The sequence below is a fragment of the Hibiscus syriacus genome, unplaced genomic scaffold (assembly GCF_006381635.1).
Source record: "Hibiscus syriacus cultivar Baekdansim isolate YM2019G1 unplaced genomic scaffold, ASM638163v2 tig00110557_pilon, whole genome shotgun sequence".
Lineage (NCBI taxonomy): Eukaryota > Viridiplantae > Streptophyta > Magnoliopsida > Malvales > Malvaceae > Hibiscus > Hibiscus syriacus.
Window position 1 is genome coordinate 1,548,442 of NW_024062780.1, and position 20,116 is coordinate 1,568,557.

Genomic DNA, 20,116 nt, shown 5'->3' on the forward strand with positions numbered 1-20,116 from the left:
ACAAGTATAGAGTACAAAGATCGAATTTTCAACATGAGTTACTTCATGAATCGTACTATCGTGTAATTCAAATCTATCAGTTACATCAGAGAATTGAACCCACAATTTAACTAAGTATACAAAATTAACAAACCAGAGAAAAGATGGTTGCTGGCAGTGTCCTCCCCAGCACAACCCCCTGCCTCTGATGCTACCAAATGTGATTGTGGCGGTCATCTGGCTAAACAATAATGATACACTTCTGTTTTCTTTAACCTTTTTCTTCCCCTAACTTCTGTTTTTTGAACCCTTTCTTTGTATTTTATTTTTCAGCTTCAACTTCTCTCTTCCATTTTCTTCCCATGTAAAGATACAAGAATCGACTATGGTGACTACGAGATGATGGTTTTCTTTTATATAGTGTCAAAAACTCTTATACCTCAACTCAGTCAAGTCCATGGCTTCAATATATCACAACTCGAAGCAGCCCAGGCTGCGGTTCTGTATAGTCAAGGCCCTCTTCAAGTAGATACCGTTGTACAGCAACTGGAAGTCTTGCTGGAGTGCGAGAACCCCTAGTATGGTGGCCAGTTCCAACACATATGTATACCTGCAGGCGCTGATCTGCTGCCCGTGCTGTAATCCTCAGCACTGATAGTTCATGCTTCAGTGTATGTATGGCTTCAGTAACATGCAATCCATGAAGGTCTATCATCCGCTCCTGTCCTCTGAAATTTTCTAGAGGAACTGGGTTCCTATATTATTATAGTTTGTAAACAGTCAAACAAAAACATATTAGTATTAAGCCAACCAAAATAGTATAACATGAATTGCAATTACTGAAAGAACCAACAACCAGGATTGATGGATAGTGAAAGGAGAAAGGGTAGGAGTAGTTGAAGTGGGGCAAACAAACCAATTACACTTAAATGTTGAAGGGCCCGGGATAAATAATACCACCCCTCACAAATATCAAAAACTAATGTTTTTATTCTCCACAAGAAAAACAACTGATCAACAGATGTTAAAAGCAATAGTAATAGTAGTAGTAGTAGCAACAGCAGCAGCAAGAGAAGAACAGCTTGAAGCCGTTAAACCATACTGTCAAGGGACCAACTGCGACATGCAAAAAATGACAAACCTCTGTTGATATATAGATTCCTGAGCTTTTCCATGTGCTGACTTCATATGCATATTGTGCATTTGTCCTTTCACACTAAGCTCCTTTGCTAGAGCCTTGTTGCCAATGAGAAATGCTTGACGTGCCTATGTTAAATATACAAGAAAGTATTATCACTTAACAATATGAGCGAGGTGTGTGGACTTGGTTCAGTGGGGCAGAAAGAAAGAATGAGAGAGAGATCATCAATGAAGAGCAGATTTCATGTACAAGATCTGATCATCTGGCACATGCCAAACGTTAGAAATTTGTTTTCTATCAGTCTAATAATTGATGCACCCTGAACTTGTATAGTTGCATCAACTTTGGAAAGCGAGAACTGCTCATCAAACACATGCCCGTTGGTTGTTTTGAATCAGCTTCTTTTTCTGTTGGGGCGGGGTTGGGAGCGGGGGGATACTACTGGTGTAAATTTGTACAAGGACTAAAGAAGTAAACTCATTTCTCTGGTTGCAAAAATGGGCCACAAATAAAATTGGGGAGGGGGGGGAAGGAAAGGGAGGTTGAGCAATTAGGCTGAAAGATGCAAAAAAATTTCATTGCTTGCTAACAAAACTGTAGAACCTATAAACAAGACAGTATCAATATGTGAAAATAGTTTCCAGTGAAATACCTGTTCAAAATAAGCATTACGTAAACGTGCATGGTCTCGAGCTTCCTCCCGTAGTTCAGAGTACAAATTTGCTGCCAGCTCAATAATGTTAAAGCAAATAGATGTGCAGCGAGGATATATTGTTCCTACAAAAAAAACTCAATAAATGCAAGAATTTCATAAGTGCAGAATATTACCCACTGCATCTCCAGTTTCAAGCCAAACAGGAGCCGTACGAGCTGAACCACGACTTTGCAACCTATTAGCATACACCCCCCTTCCAGATGCACTGTAGGAATTAGCAGAACCATTAGGACTTCTGCTTGACCCAACAGTTGAATCAGAACCATTTCTCTCATACTTCCATATTCCAGAATCTTGAGATGCCATTTTCCTGACAGCTGATGCAAAATCTATGGCACCTCTAGATGGAAGGGAAGAACTGGATTTGAACATAAGCAGATTGTCCTTGTCAGAAGATCGATAGGGACTGGCATTATATTGAAGATCGTCTCCTGCGTATTTTGAAGGACCACTCTGACCATCTGACACGGTTAGTGCAGGAAAATCCGTTGTACTTGGATTGGGAGCTGACAATGTCTTTGAATTGAGGTTCTGGTTGAAACCACCATCAACTTGAAGCTGCAATAAGATTTGTAAAAACTAATGGAATGCTAAAAGATTTAATACAATTAAAAGGGACAAAACAAACAACAAAAACTCCAAAAAAATGAGGATGCTAGAAAATTGTACGCAAAAAAAAAATCGTTGAAGATTTAATTGCCAAAAAAAGAAGAAAATTCTAAATAAAAATGTCCCCCTGTACCATGCCACCAGGATATATAAACCAGAGGCAACGCACAAAGCTGGGGATGATTTAAGCCACCTAAAAAACTTTGAGGAACCAACTTTTCTCTGTCAAACTACAGCTAGCATCCAAACCATTACCATCCACAGCAGATCCGCAAGATCCCATAAGTACAACATAAGAAAAAGGTGATAAGAAATTGCAATTTTTTTTATAAGAAATTGCAATGAAACAAAGGAATACAAAAAACTTTTTAAAACAATTCCACATTCAAATTTTGACCATAAACCCTTTAGTGGTTCTATAACTTTCGAGCAATTGATAATGGGAAAATAATACAATTATCAAAAAATAAGATAATCATTTAATAATATATCTATATATAAGTTGAAGATGTAAATAACTGCTTCATCACCACTTGAACAAATGGCGGATGCAAGCACTTTGACCAAAAAACAAAGTTGAGGACCACACACCTCAAGTTGTGTGAGCATCTCTATAGTCAGATTTAGGTCACAACCATTGGCAAAATAAACTTCAGCAAGGCTTTCAGCAGCAAATCCGGGAACTGAGAAGCCAAAAAATCCACATGACTCATTTCAGTATCATCCATGTTTGCTTGCTCACCCAAAATATCACTGACGAATGCATGTCTAGAATTTCCATTATACGGTATTCCTTCCCTCCCGTTACCAATTGGCTGATCATTGTTAACAAGTTTCTTGTCCCAAGGTTTGGGTGATGGGTTCAAAAAACTAGCTGAAATAGGATCCCCTCCGTAAGATGAAGCAGGATATCTCAAATTTTCAGATAAATTACTACCATTACCGTAGTGATGCAGTAATTCCTGATGATCATCAAATACATATCCACTGCCAGCAGGAAACCTTGAGGCTTTGGTACCATCATGCAAGGACAAACCATCTAAGGAGAGGCCCCCAGATTCTATTCCTTGAGATTCATCTTCATTAATAACCTTAAAGTCTGGGGTAATGTCATCGGGAAGTTGGTGTTGCCAGAACTGATGAGCGTCGTCATCAGAATTATTTGAAACAGAAGACCCTGACCGATCAAGCACCGCTTTTCCTACGGTACCAGAAGTAGCGAACGTTGCTATTGCAGCAGCTGCTTGGGTGCTTCCTGATGAAGACGGTGACCTAAGAGCAAAGGGAACAAACTCGGCTGCATTGGGATTCAGAGTTGTTACCTTGCTAGGAGTATTTGGTTTGGTGTCACTACTCTGGGTCCCTTTCTTGGACAAACTCATTCTTCGCGTAAATGAATAAAAAGCAAATTCTATGTATATAAAGGAAACTGATGCAGAAGTTATATGCCTGGGTTATGCTAAACTCTAACCAAAACCTGCAAAACCATCCATCAATTCAATATTAATATTTCAACCCTACAAGAGAATCTTAAATTGAAGACATGCACGTGCATAAAATCAATCCTGCACAGAAAGCAACTCAAAAACCAAATATAGAATGAAATCAACACCGAAAAAAAAACGTCACTCGCTATAGAAACTTCATGAAAATAATGATGATGAAGAAACATGACAGACTAAAATAAAAGAAATATTAACCATATTTGACTCTTATGCGTGCAAAATCCATAGCTTTAAATAAGCTACAATTGATTAACAACTGAATGGAACTCACAGTCAACCATTTCCTATAAAAGTGACTTCAAATATTAAGCCTATAGGCTATAAGTTAAAAGCAAGATTTTCACTTAATAAACCAAAATTATGCCAATATCCGGTTCAAAACCTCGAAATTCACGAGTCAACAACACTTTAACCAGAAGATTCGAGGAAAGCACGAAACCCTCAAGTAAAAAATAATCAGTAAGCACATTTAATTTAAAAAAAAACTAATTAACAAAAAATCAAGCTTTCTAGGTACCTGGCCAAAGGAATAATTCAAACAAAAAAGGCAGTATAAGTCGAATCTATAATCTTCCATTATCTTAGGAACAAAGTTTTAGAGATCTCAATTCAATCCAACACAAAAAAAAACATATATAAAACAAGGAAAAAAGTGTAATTAAACACTAAAAATCCAAGAGATCTAAGAAATTATACCTTTGCGAAACAAATAGAAAGGCTCCATGTCTAAAGATGTCAGATGAAACGGGGGAGAAATCGAAAAAGGAGATGGAAGAGAAGGGAATGGATGAACAAGGTAGATCTTTCCGGATAATTCTTGTTTAATCAGAATGATTGGATTTGAGCTTTGGCTATTGTTTTTCTTCGGCTGCAGACTTTTTGTTTCACGGCACAGGCTTCTCAGTTTGTTTAGTTTCTATCTCTTCTCTTCAAGGGTTTTTTTTTTTTTTTTTGGAAATGGCTTTAGCAGCCCACCACCACAAAAATATATAAAAATTAAAACAAACACAGCTGATTCCAATCCAAACCCGATCGCCACTTGATTTGACCTTCCTTTTTCATTCTTGTTTATGTTTTGGTCTAATTCCGAACTTTACTCCTCTAGTTTGTTAAAATTGAAAATTTAGTCCATCTATATTAATCTGTCTTGATTCTCAAACCTTTTTATTAATAGATCAACCTGGTGTGTTATCAATAATTGGATTTTGTTCTCAGTTTACGCAAATTATGGGAATCAAATTCTAACATATTAAACTGTAAAGATCAATTCTTCAAATTTTATAAAGTAGAATGATGAAATTTAAAATTAAACTGTAGCCTTCTATTTTTTTTATAGAACTCCTCTTTCTAAGTTGACCTTCCAAGTTAGCCCTCAAGAAATCAAAAACATAAATATTTATGCACAATCAATCTTAAGAAATAATAGGTAAAGGGTAAATTACACCTTTAATATCCCAACCATAATTTTTATTCTATTTTGGTCACTCAACTATTAAATTTTAAAAATAGCATCATAGTCTATAAAAATGACCACTTGATCCATTCTAAAATTGGTATAGAGATCCAACTCTTTTGAATACTAGCTCATAAAATATAATTTCTAACAATTATCAAATTATTAATCTATTTCTTTTGTAACAAATAAAATATTTTATCATACTATAGTCGGTGATTACAAAGTAGTATTTATTTTAATTCTCTCATCCATTTGACAATGACGCTCAATCACCCTGCTACAGTTGTTGGTGCTCAAATCTCTAATCTTTAAAAATATTAATAATTTATTTAATTACTGAAATTAGTTGATTCGTGCCTAATAGAAGTTAAACAATATTCACGTTTTATTTTTAATTTTTCTTCCTCTCTTTTCTTTCTGGAATAAATCGTCTTAATGACCTACTTCCATATTAAATCACCAACTTTTTTATTCAGATTTAACGGAGGTTGAACATTTGTCGTTTTTGAAGCCATGATTGATAAGTTCAGGCACAAAAGGACAATCTAATAATTATTTATACATATTATAAAAATATTTATTATAATTAAGGACTGTCAAAATACTTAAATTCGATGGGTCTCAATCTGACCCGACTTTATAAGAACAATTTTTTTTTTTAAATTTCGGGGCGAGATGATATTGAGTATAAGGTGAAAAATCACGATTAATATATATATATATATATATTAAATAATATTATCTAATTATTAAAAATATAAAAAGTATTATAAAATATATTAATTTAACTGTTTAAATATAATAAAAAATATAATTATATTATTTTAAAATATTAATATATTTAGATCGAGTCAGGTCAAAATTTTAATCTACAAATTAGGGCATATTCGGAACGGGAAAAATCTTGAAATTATCGGGACGGGATGAGATCGGGTTTTAGATATATATTTTCATATCGGTGTCGGACGGAAAAAAAATAACTCCAAGCTCATCCCTATTTATAATTCGATTAACTTCCAGATGCTTATCGTTTAAATTGTTGAAATTCATAGCATCTTACATATATATAAATAGAAAATATTAAAAGTAATATATTATTTGATAAATTTAAAAATGAGGTGTTGAAAGATTAAATATTAAAAAATATTAATTGAATTAAATTTGATTGATACTTTTTTTTTACAAATAAAAGTTTAAGTCAAAGTAACTCTCCAATTAAGGGTCAGGGTATACTTAAAATTCAATTGGAATTTTTATAAAAATTTATAGATTGCTCATCAAAAGTGACAGTGGTAGGATTCAAACTTGGCCTTACAAACACAAATTCTTGAATCCCAACCACTTGTACCGATACTCGTCGATAAATTTGATTGATATTTTTGTTAATATATTATACAATATTTTTACTAATAATAGGTTGATTGTAAGAATATATATATATTAAATATTCTCTCAATAAATTAAAAATAAACGCATATATACCTCGTAAATACAACTACTTGACTCAGAAACTCTTGAAAGAATAACATTTCCTTCAATTATTGAGAATATTTAATGAATTCTAGAATTCTAATATACTAACATGAGATCGAACATGTTTAAACGGTTGATATATTATACTTCATGGGATTTTGAATAATATGAATGTTGTATCAAATTATTAAGGAAATGGCTGTTAAATTTAAATTATAAATCCTTTGACACTTAATATAAATGTTGTATCAAATTATTAAGAAAATCCTTTGACACTTAAAAGTCAAACTAGGATATCATTGTAAGCAATTGTGGATTTAAAAATATTTTTTTGTGTAAATATATATATGTTAATAAATAATATAAATTTTTATATGATGTGAGTATAAATAAAATTTTAAGATAGACATAATCAATAAAGTATACAATTATCTGACTAATAAATGGATTTGTCACTGCACTAACTACATCTTCATTACATTATAATTACGATAAATTATTATATTGTACGTGATGAATAGGGATGGCAACGAGTCGAGTTGGGTCGCATTTTTTGTCAATCCTATTGGATTCAAAAAACATGTATCCTTCACTCGAACCTAACTCGAACCAAAAATTATATATCATCCATCCGACTCGATCCTAACTAAAAAATATATATATCATCCACCTGGCTCTAATCTGACTCAAATTTTAGAATATAAATCCGATCCGATATAAAATAAAGATTTAATTAAAAATAATAATAAATTTTCTAAAGAAATTACATTATTATCACCGTATCGGGTCAGAATTCTTTCACCTTTCACCCTGACCCGACCTCACTTCCTTAACAAATTCAACCCGATCCGACTCGAATCTAATTTTTTTCTAAAAATAATCCGATTCTATGGATAGCATCGGATTGAAATCGGTCGATTTTGGGTTAAATTCTCGTCCTGGTGATGAAAATAAGTGCGTGTTTTGTAATAAAATGCAAGTTAACCCACCAATATCATCACCCCCATTGCATGGCAGTACTAAGAAACGTGCATGTTTGGTGTCGCTGGTCACCACTCCGCCTTCCCATTTAAAAACAAGCAGCTAGCAATATACATATTTGTTCTCATATTCTCGTTGCAAGCTCTCTATTTCTTAGTGATCGGTAGAGGTACACTAAATATGGGTCGTGGTCTGGAATGCAGCTCTCTGTCCGTGGCGCTGGCATGGCTGCTGTTGGTGAGCATGAGCATGGGGATGCTGGTAGATGTGGCATCTGCCCAAGTGAATCCTCAAAACGAATTGCCGTCGTCGAGACTGGCGCCCCGTTGCGGCGAGAAGAACGACAAGACCATGTCCTGCTCCTTTAAATGCGGTCTTCTGGGTTGCCTTGTGAGCTGTTTGACAAATCCCTCGATCACATGCTCCGCTAAATGCTATTTCGACAACGTTAGCTGCCAGGTTGGCTGCACCCCTTATAGCATTTGACGTCCATCATCACCTGCCCGTCCAGCTCAGTTGGTAGAGCACAAAGTTCTTAATTTTGTGGTCGTGAGATCGAGTTTTACGGTGGACAATTCATAATTCTGACTGCCGGAGGTCTCCCACAAAAGCTGCTCTCAACCTAGCATTAGGAGCAGCCTACTATCGTACCTCCCTCTTATCCTATTATATATAGAAATAAAATCAACTAATTTTTTATATATATGGACGCTGTTTGTTTATTATTACAAAACAAAAGATGATGTTACAATTAATACTTAAAATTTATCTAATCAATCTGAATTAAACGAAAGGAATTGATTTAATCCATCTAGTAAAATTATAAAATTATAAACCTCGAGGACGCTACTCTGTTGAGTCCCTCAACTATTAAAAATTATAAAATGATTATCCAATTATTTATATGTTTCAAATTCGTTATTTTTTCGTTAAAAATTTAACTATTATCTAAGCTGAATGTTAACATGCTAACCGTGATATGATAATCATTAGAGATTCCAAGATCAAATTGTATTATATCCCAATCAACATATTAACGTCCAACTCAAATTATCGTCAATATTTTAACGGAAAATGACGAGCTTGAAATATATAAATAGTCGAGTGACTATTTTGCAACTTTTAATAGCCAATGGACTTAAAAAACAATACCCTATAGTAATGGACCATTTTATATTTGTTAATAGTCGAGAGACTCGTTAGATCATTTTGTAACTTTTAATAGTCAAGAGACTCAACAAAATAACGTGAAATTATAAATAGACATTCATATAACTTTAAATTCTAAAAATAATATTAATTATTATAAAAAATAACAAAAAAATCTTTAAAAATATATAAATATTTAACTAAGTATTCAATACAAAATTACTAATAAAAATAGATAGAAAAATAAATATCTCATGAAATTTTATCTGATTACTATGGCATTTCAAATTTGTTAGAATATTATATTTCTAACATTAAATATATACTCATTCTCACCATACGTTAGTCCATCGTCAAATTTTTCATCATTTGAATATAGAGTGTTATCCTATTGATTAAAATGACTAACAAAAATATTTTAATGGCTAATTAGAGGGATTATTATTTATGTTTGTGTTTTGTCTACTTTTAGTCATTGATTTCGGAATACATAAGATATTACCACCTTCGTAACTTCGTTCTTATTTAAGTAAGATGTGATCACAACGAGTTAATTGTCGTTAAATATTTTGGAATAATCCCTCATTTGGTCCATATTATTTATAAATCCTCTCGATGTAGTCATACTTTTAATAAATTAAAATAAATTTAGTCCTCCAATAGAAATAGAATGATGCTACTGTCATTAATACCATGTGTCGTGTCATGTGTCACCATTTGATCGGAAGATTAACTTTATTTTATTTTATTTTTACAAAGCAAAGCAAATTGATGAAAAATAAATATATTAAATTAAAATAAATTAAAATAATATTAGTCATCGAACCGAATGGTGACATGTGGCACAACGCACGACACCAGTGACCCATGACATCATTCGATTGGAGGATTAAATTTATTTTAATTTATTAAAATAATGACTAAATTGAGATAATATGTACATAATAGAGATCAAATGTGTGATTATATCAAAATATCATGTCACTTAATCTGTTAATTGTTAACGGTAGATAACTCGTGGTGACCAATTCTTAAATAAATAAAAACAAAAGTGATTATATATTGGCTAAATAAAAACGAATATGATTATATCTTATATATTTTAAAATCAATAATCAAAAGTGGATAAAATATTAACATAAATGATCATCTGTATAGTTAATACATACTTTAAATATCAAATTGGAAAAAAAATATACACAGAAATAAGCGAAATGATATAACATCAACCCGGTCCATTAAATCATAATTCCAATAATCCCGACAAAAGTAATTCAGAGCTACTATATACATCAAGTGTTAATCTCATGGTGCGTTTGATTCACGGAATGTAAGATTATTAGTAGGAATAAAAGATTATCAGAGAATAGGATTACTGAGAATGTTATATTTTGTGTTTAGTTGGTTTAGCAGGAATGTAAGATCAGCGTATTTGGTTAAAGAAATAAAAGATTATTGAAATGTATATTTGACCAAATTATCCTTATTATATATTTGTATAATATTACAAATTGTAAAATATTTATATATTTTCTTTAAAAAATTAAATTCATAATATTTATATAATTTTTTTTTACAAAATTAAAAATATAAAAAATGTTTAATGAAAGGGTAAAAAAAAATTTAATCCCTGAACTTCATATAAAATTTTAATTATAGATTTTTTTTGTAAATCTAAAATAATTTAAGGATAAATTTGTAATTTAACCTTCGTAGAATTTTTATTATTCAATGATAGAAGAATGATATTTTTGAAAAAAAATAAAAATTTAAGGGCATTTTAGTCTAAAACGCCGGTAATGTTACAATACATAAGGGAATGGAGGTAATGACATTCCCGGTAATATACCAAAAAAATCTACTATTGGTAATAAAATATTACCGAGAATGAGATTCTCGGTCAACCAAACATGGGAATGTGGGATTCCCATCCCATAGGAATCTCACAATCTTTGAACCAAACACCCCCTAAGAGATCAAGTGTATTCTTATTATTTAGAAAACAAAATATGAAATTTAATTTAATATGTTAAGAAAAAATAAAAAAAATATAAAGTTTTGCATATCCGTTATTTTTAATAAAATAATATTAAAATTTTATACTCATATTATTAAATTTTTGAATACATCACTGCATGCATGTAACATACATCAACTCCAGTTATAGCATTGTAGTGCAGCTAAAGCCAATAAGCCCACCATATAATATCATCATCGCTATTGTGTGATACATACCAAGAAGCGTGTTTAAATTCACGTAATCGGCTCTTTGCATTCCCATATAAACACAAGCTCTTACGTACCTTATAAATACCATCTTATTCACAATCACGCTCCTTGATAATTCGCAACAAATATGGGTGTTCGACCGAGATCCGAGTCGGCGAGTACGGCACTGGCACTACTGCTCTTGTTGAACATCTGCATAGGGATTGGGATCGGAGTGGTGGCGGCGGCGACCTCCGAGAATGTGTTGGCCTCGGAACCGAACCGCCGTTGCCTCCCCGAAGACGACGGGAACGTAACCTGCTACTTAAAATGCGACATTTTCAGTTGCCTTGCAAGTTGTTTAACGAATCCAGCGTTTGGATGCGGCATCAAGTGTCTGTTCAAAAACTCCGGTTGCTATAGTACCTGCAAAGCCATTGAATTTCCAGACACACGACCATGAACGCCTGCCAAGCCCTACATGGTCGGACCATGCTTATCACTTTATGTTATAACTCTTTATTATTATTATTATTATTATTATTAAAAAATGGGAAAAAAATTGTGCGCGATTGCCAATTAATTATGTCATCGAAACAAATAAATCAGTATTCTTCACCTGCCTTATGTTAAATATATTAATAATAAGTGAACACTCGATAAATTTGATTAGTTTAATCTAAAATTATATAGGGAAAATTACACATTTAGGACTTATACTATCAATTTTAGTAGCTAAACTTTTAATTTTTTAAAAAACAATATATAAAGTTTAGTTTTTGTTTCATTTTAACATCCCATCATTAAAAACTTTAGTTTTTGTTTCATTTTAGTACCACCATTCAAAATTTAAATTTTAGTTTTGAAAAAAATTGAAAGTTTAGGTACTAGAACGTATCAAAACTGATATTTTAGGTACTAAAAACGTCAAGTTCTTAACGATGAGGTATTAAAACGAAATGAAAACTAAACGTTAGAGATGGTTTTGAAAAAAAATAAAAATTTAGGTACTAAAATGGATCAAAAGTGGATAACTTAGGTATTAAATGCGTAATTTACCCAATTAAATAATAAGTAGTCAGTAGACAGAATAAATAATTAAATATTATTTCAAGTCATTAAAATTATTCAACATACTCCATTAATAAATATTTAAATCCACTGAATTAATCTAATGAAGTTGGTTGAATTAATTTAGTCAACTAATTTTTATTAAAAAAAATCAACCAACTAACACTCACCATGAGGAAAACATTTTTTTAATGTAAATTATAAAAATGTTAAGATATTAGAATAGTAATAACATAAATCAAGTTAAATTTCAATTGGCAATTTAAAATATATTTTAACACATCTAATTATTACTCAATTTTAAATATCTAATGTATTATTAATTTTGGAACAAAGCTAATTAAACAGTGAGGAGTAAGGCTGTTCATTCGGTTAAAATCGAACTGAATCGAACTGAATTAACCATAATCGAATTAATCAAATTTTTTTTCTTTAACCGTTAATCGAACCAAACTTTTTTTCAAACATATTAACCGAACCGAATAAATTTTGGTTAATTCTCGAATTAACCGCTTTTTTTAAAATTTTTTCTAATTTATATAAAAATTAAATGTTTTTTAATTAAAAAAAGTTTATAATTAATTTAAATAATATATAATTATAAAATAAAAATTTCAGATAATTTTTTTTAATTAATTAATATTGATTTAGGTTTAAAAGTTATTGGATCTTAAATTATTAATTGGGTTTTAAATGGTTTGGACTTAGCCCATATGTTATATATATTATAATATTTTTTAATTAAAAAAACAGTTTACAATTAATTTAAATAATATATATTATAAAATAAAAATTTTATATAATTTTTTAATTAATTAATATTGATTTAGGTTTAAAAGTTATTAGATCTTAAATTATTAATTGGATTTCAAATGATTTGGGTTGAACTCATATGTTATATATAATATATTTAAAATTTAATTTCGGTTAATTAACCGAATTCGAACCGAATTAATCGTTAATCAAATTCTAAAAATTTTCTTAACCATTAACCAACCGAACTAATTCGATAACCGAACCGAATTAATTAAACTAATTCAATTCGATCGATTAACCGAATTAATTCGGTTATTTAAACACCCTAATGAGGAGTGGAGCTGGTGATTTGTTTATTATAATGATTTCTTTTATTATAGTTTCTTATGTCAAAAGTATTTTAATTTTCAATTTACAAAAATGATAGTAATGGTAAGTTTTATTGTTCTGTTAAATTAAAAAATTGTTAAGGAAAGCATTCTGCTTTTTACTTTAATTCAAATAAAGTGCTGATTTTTATTTTGAAAAATAAGCAAAAAATTGCATAAAATTTATATGGTGAAAATGATGAAGATAATCGAGAGATTGTGAACAGGGAGGGCCAGAGGGAAAAAGTAAAGGAAAAAGATGGGCAATGGCAGCAGCCGCTGAAGCTGAAGCAACAGAGCAGAACAGAGTTCCAGTCTAAGCGGGTGGCTATGTATTTTTCCAAGACACCCATTTCTCTCGGAATATAAAAATACCATATTCCTCTAAATTTGTACTTTTTTCCTTCGGGTTGGGGTTTAAAACTTTCTATTCTATCGAAGTACAGATCTTTCTAACTTTGACTGAAGATCGAGAGAAAGATAAGGGCCAAACAGAGGCCAAAGCCAACAGCTCTCTCTCTTTCTTCCTTTGCCTTGCTCGCGTCTACATCTTTCTTCTTCCTTGTTTTGATCTTTACAATATATATATATATATATATATTATATTCAAAGTTTCCACACCAAAAAAAAATCAATTTTTTTTATTTCTACTAATAAAATAGCATATCCATAGCCAAAAGAACACACAAGTTCTTATTTTTAACTTTATCACTCTTTATTTGTCTGCCCCAATTGTCCAAATCCAGAGCCAACCCTTTTACTCCATTAACTTTTACTTGACCCATCTCCTTGTTATTGGGTAAGTTACTTTTTTTATTGCATATTCTTGAAGTTGCAGTGTTTTCTTTTCTTTAGATCTTTTGGTTCTTTTGGCCTGATTTTGGAGATCTCTTTGTTGGTTTTGTGGTGATTAGATCAAGAGGATTCTAGCTATTCTCATTTGTGTTTTGATTCTCTTTTCGTCGAACTAGTTTGTGGCTTCATTGTGCTGTTTTCTTACCACTCCATTGAATTAAAAGCTTTCTGGTGAGTGGTGAGTGATCCGCGAACAGCTATGATTTGCGAGTCTTGTTAATCCGGTGGGTTGGTGAAATGCTGTGAGAATATGATTTCAGTTTGTTTGACAAAATTGAGCTCTTAATATAATCTTTTATGGAAAAGTAGAGGAGGCATGAAAATTATGCTGTGTAGGAAGGTAGTAAACGTCTAATGGAGGGTATATTGATTATGGTTATGATGAAAACAGAAACGGACGTTCATGTGTAGTGTATTGATTTTTGTCTAACACGTGGCCATGTGCTTCAGTGCCATGGTCTCATTATGTTTGTAGATTCACGTGAAATGACATGGAACATGGTTAGTAATTTGCAGTAATAAATCTCAGTGGGGGAATTTAATCAAGCTATGTTTCTACGTTTTCTGGAATGTTTCGTATGAGTTTGTTCATAACCTGATTTAAGGCCATTGAATACATGTTTCCAGGACTAGAAAATTTTGCATTGCTAGAAAGCTTATGAAGTTCATTTAAGCATTTTCATGGTTTCTTAGTTAAGAATCTCTTGCAGGGGAGGCAACTGTAATCCTTGCCGGATTAAAATACCAAATCAGAAAATACTTGGGAGGCAAGGAAACATAAGATGCCTTCTGGTGCTTAATTTACGCCAACCTTCTATTCTGACCACTGTTCTAGAGAACATGGGTTTATTGTGCAGCAGAAATAGTCGTTACGCCGAAGCTGATACCGAGGAGAATGCACAGGTAAACACAGTTTGCAATCATGGTTTATCATCCTTTTACGGGTTACAACTGGCCAAATTCTCTGGGTATGGTTTTATTTACATGATATATAGGTTTCAGTTTAATTTCGAGTTTGTTCATTTTCAGGCTGCGGAAATTGAGAGAAGAATTGAACAAGAGAGAAAGGCTGAAAAGCATATCCAAAAGCTTCTATTACTTGGTGCGTACAACTTAGATTATGTTCTTTGATGCCTTATTTGTTTGCAAATAACGAGTTATGTACTCTCGTATTTTGACTGTGTGGATTTGATATGTACTCTTATCACATAATCTTTTGATGGCTGCGTTCCACTATTTTCATTCGTTTCATCCAAGACTTTGGCAAGTTGATGGCCATTAGCTTCTTAATATACTCACTATCCCTTATCATGTTGATTTGCTGCAATAGTTTTTTTTTCCTAATTTCATGTTCTTTCATTGATAATCGAAATGTTCATTGTTTTTAAGGCACTGGTGAATCTGGGAAGTCAACAATTTTTAAGCAGGTTCTACCGATTGATCAACCCTTTGTTGAACTTAATTTCGTATTTGTTGACAATGTTGATATGTGTACCATATTTTTATTCCACATGGCTTGTCTGCAGATAAAACTTCTGTTTCAAACTGGTTTTGATGAGGAAGAGCTAAAGAGCTGCATCTCAGTCATCCATGCAAACATCTATCAGACTATAAAGTATGCAAAACCTGAAAAGGGTGTGTTGGTTTATTTCCCTTCAGGTGTCAGTTATCTATGATGCAAATTTTATTTCTCTTACGAGACGATCTTTATCTATGTTTTAAATTGTTCTTTACATGGCGTATAGATACTGTATGATGGATCAAAGGAATTTGCCCAAAATGAATTAGATTCTTCCAAATATGTTCTATCCGTTGAAAACAAGGTTTGAAGTCATTTTTATCTGCCATTCTGTATTTTTAAAGTTTAGTAGTTGCATTCCAATTAGTTTCTCTTTGTCTATCTTATTGAAATAATCAGTTATCGTATCTGTGGCCAAGGTATCACATAAACTTTCTGTTCTATACCAGGTTATTGGAGAGAAACTATCGGAAATCGGAAGCAGGTTGGACTGTCCATGTCTAAATAGAGAACTTGCACAGGAGATAGAAACACTCTGGAAAGGTTCTGCATTTCAGGTAACTATGCTTTATCCATAAACGATATAAGCGGATTATGTAACTCCATCGCTTAGTTTTGTGTTTAGTGCTCTTTTCCCTGTGTGTATAGAATTTATTGATTTTGTCCAAATTAGGTCCTTTCGATGGTACATTTTAGTACTTAATCACCCTGTGTACTTGTAGGAAACCTATGCTCGTGGTAATGAACTCTAAGTACCGGATTGTACTCATTATTTCATGGAAAATTTGCAGAGATTGTCTGATGCAAATTATATTCCAACAAAGGTATCTAGAATTTGCAATATTTAATTCTTAAAGGAGTTTTAGTGCCATGCATACGTCCTGCTCATGAAAACAATCAATGCATGTATGATTAATAATTTAATCCCCTCCTCAAGTTGAGCATGCATGATAAAGAAGACCTTGAAAATGAAAGTTTTATGTCCTATCTGGATCTATCCCTTTTCTATTTGAATTATTTTCTATCTAAATCAGCTTCCTAATCTGGTTAATATTGCAGGAGGATGTTCTATATGCAAGAGTTCGTACAACTGGTGTTGTTGAAATCCAGTTCAGGTGAATTATATTTAGTCTCTCCTCCACATGCAAATTCATTGATGCGAGAATTAGGCTTAGCCTAACAAATGCACCCATGTTTTTGCCTTCTCGAAATCTGATTGAGATCAGATTTATATGCTGATATAGATAAAATAAAATAGGTACTCAATTAGGTGTCATGATCTCTGCAGATTATAGGTTTGGTAAGGTGACTAAAATCAATGGTTACATCATAGATACTACATAGGTTCCTGTCTGCATTTGGCAGGATATATTGATTAATAATCCGTGTCGTCTATGACGTCTGCTTTGCAGCCCTGTGGGGGAGAATAAGAAAAGTGAAGTGTACAGGCTGTTTGACGTGGGAGGCCAGAGAAATGAAAGAAGGAAATGGATCCATCTATTTGAAGATGTTACAGCTGTGATCTTTTGCGCTGCTATTAGCGAGTAAGATCCTTTTTACTTTGGCCATCTCTAAATTCTGTTGTCTGTATGCGGAACGATATCAGAGCCTGTTATTAAAATGCAGAAACGTTAACCTGGAAATTGTGGTGGTTGTAGGTACGATCAAACTCTTTTCGAGGATGAACAAAAGAACCAGATGGTGGAGACAAAAGAACTCTTTGATTGGGTCTTAAAGCAGCCGTGCTTTGAGGTTCTTATTAGGCTATATATGCTCTTTGTGTGTCTAATAATTAAGGATTGCTCACGGCTGGAATTTTGCTTAATCTAAAACCTTTCTGCAGAAAACATCCTTTATGCTGTTTCTCAACAAATTCGACATATTTGAAACGAAGGTTCTAAAGGTAAAAGCCACTAGAATGGTAGAAATTTTAAGATGCTTATGTTTTAGCATCGGTGTGGTCTTTGACGACCGACATGTAGGTTCCACTAAACGTATGCGAGTGGTTCAAAGATTACCAGCCCGTTTCAACGGGAAAACAAGAGATTGAGCATGCATATGAGTAAGCATTTTCTTTTTATTATCTTCCATCCTTATGAAAAGGAATTTTCATCTAAGACTGTTTATGATTCTTTCCTTTCAGGTTCGTAAAGAAGATATTCGAGGAGTTGTATTTTCAAAGCACCACCCCTGATCGAGTAGATAGAGTCTTTAAGATCTACAGAACCAATGCCCTTGACCAGAAGCTTGTGAAGAAAACTTTCAAGCTCGTTGACGAGTCTTTGAGACGGAGAAATCTGTTCGAGGCTGGGTTGTTGTGAATGATGAGCAAACTAAAGCAAAACTCATTTGCAGAGACTGTTCATAAAATGAAGAACGTGATCGCCATTTTGGATGCTTTTAAAGTTGGAGAAAACAGTGGCATATAATATCATATTATCATCACAGGCTAAAGTTTTGATTCCCACATAACGTTGATCATTTTTTCCTCTTTAAAATCTCCAACAATTCTAGGGGCTGATTTGTTCACAGTGAAACATTCCCCAGAGGGATTTCTTTTCCTTGTTTGTTTTTTTTTGGTTTTCCTTCTGGGTGGGGGGATATTGGATCAGACATGAAGGAACAATGAACATGAGAATATATTCTTTATTTTCTAGTAATACAACACGTCGTTTATAAATAATGTTCGTAATAATTATTCTTGTCTGAAAACTTTGGCTTAACATGTTCCAACGAAAACCTGCTTACCTTCGACTTTAAGAATAAATAGTTGAATGTCTAAAATAGAACTAAAGTGATAATTGAGTGATTAACTACGTAATTTACCCTTATTTTTGAGATGAATGACAATTGACAAGTCAATTGTGTCTCGATCTCACCACCATGATCTTCCCCTGTAGCAGCACGACATGGAATCGTTTATTGTGCACGTTGGATGGTGCTCCAAATTGGCTGAGCTTCAAGTTTTCTGGAATTTTCCCTTGTGAACCATCACAATCAAGATGTTTAATCGGAAGTTTTTTAGCTATGAAACTGTAAATTAAACATACAAAATACTATCTTTTGGGATTAATTCAAATCTGAGACTTCTAACAAAAGTTCTCCACTGTTTGCCTTCTACTTTACTGGCTTTTTAACAGTGTTGATCTCAAACGGCATCTATTTGGACTTTTGTGTAATCAACTTTAGTATAACTGGAATCTTGCAGATGTATTCTTCCCCTAGAATCTGATTCCAATGGGGGACATGGGTTTAAAGAGGTTGCTCTTTTACTTCTACCATTTTCCTTGGCCTTTGGATCAGAATTTTTCTTCACCGGAAACTATATTCCAATTGGACGATCCAGATAGAAAGTTCACATCCCTTTTTTAAACAAGGTAAAATATAGAGACTACACGAACTGGGAACAAAAGGGTTTCTCTGTTTTTTCATGAATGAACTCCATAGCTACATACAGATCAAGAAGGCCTTTTGAGAAATGGGTGGCCATTGTGTTGACTGTTCTTGCTGTGGTTTCGCCTCTTTACGTCAACCAGAAGCCGAGTTATGAACCGGAGCTCGAAGATCAATCCATGGACTTCACCTCGTGGTTGTTTCTACTGCTCCTGCTACTAGCGTTGGCCCTTGCTTTCTGGTTTTACTTGGACCGGAGTTTTACGAGTTTCGACCGTCGTTGGACTAGGCCGAGCAGATATTCTTCACATGAGAGACTGGCGGCAATAGGCTTGATTGTCTTGGGTGTTCTTTCACCCCTTTATATGAACAAGGGAACCGTGAGTGAACTCGAACCTGATGAGCAGTCCATCAACTTCGGTTCTTGGTTGCCTCTTCTGCTATTGATATTAATCATGGCCATCGCTTTCTCGCTCTGCTGTGATGGAAGCTTTACGAGCATCGATCCTAATTGGATCCATAGAGTTGGTGGTTCTTCTGCTGGGGTCTTACTGCTGCTTTTGGTTCTTGCTGTTGTTTTGAAGTGCAAGACTTCTGGCATGAGCTGACAAGGCGGGTTAAAGTTGAATTTCTAACAATTGAAAGAGCTGTAGTAAAGAACATAAATCATGAAACTTCTGTTTTCAGTCATGTCCTGGAGATTGAGATCCTCTGTTTCATAATTTCAGGTAATTATACCATGTCCTTGAAGGAGGAACATACAGTTAAACTGGTGTTTTCCCGGCTGTGTATGCTTTCCATAATCCTTGTTAGATTCAAACTCTTGTTCAGTTAGAAAAAAAAAGTTTAACTATAACTGTATCGAACCCGTATTCGACACTTACCCTCGAATCCGAGTAATATGTAACGGTGCCATAAGCATTTTCAGTCATCTGATA

The 20,116-nt window shown here is 33.1% G+C and overlaps 1 protein-coding gene, 1 long non-coding RNA gene and 1 pseudogene across 2 annotated transcripts; 1 reads left to right on the forward strand and 2 right to left on the reverse strand.

Moving 5' to 3' along the window:
* Positions 1–5: 5 nt before the first annotated feature.
* Positions 6–19,865, reverse strand: LOC120132241. The gene is made up of 3 exons (XR_005516985.1): positions 19,854–19,865; positions 7,732–7,737; positions 6–292 (listed from the first exon to the last, which is right to left on the reverse strand). It is a non-coding gene; the product is annotated as an uncharacterized LOC120132241 (long non-coding RNA).
* On the reverse strand, positions 285–4,784 carry LOC120132236 (polyadenylate-binding protein-interacting protein 7-like). The gene is given in 7 exon segments (XM_039149048.1): positions 285–734; positions 1,121–1,245; positions 1,773–1,843; positions 1,949–2,393; positions 3,036–3,127; positions 3,130–3,921; positions 4,646–4,784. Coding segments are annotated over 6 exon segments (1,722 nt in total). The 5' UTR covers positions 3,827–3,921; positions 4,646–4,784; the 3' UTR covers positions 285–442.
* LOC120132240 lies at positions 14,088–18,458 on the forward strand (annotated as a pseudogene).
* Positions 19,866–20,116: the final 251 nt, after the last annotated feature.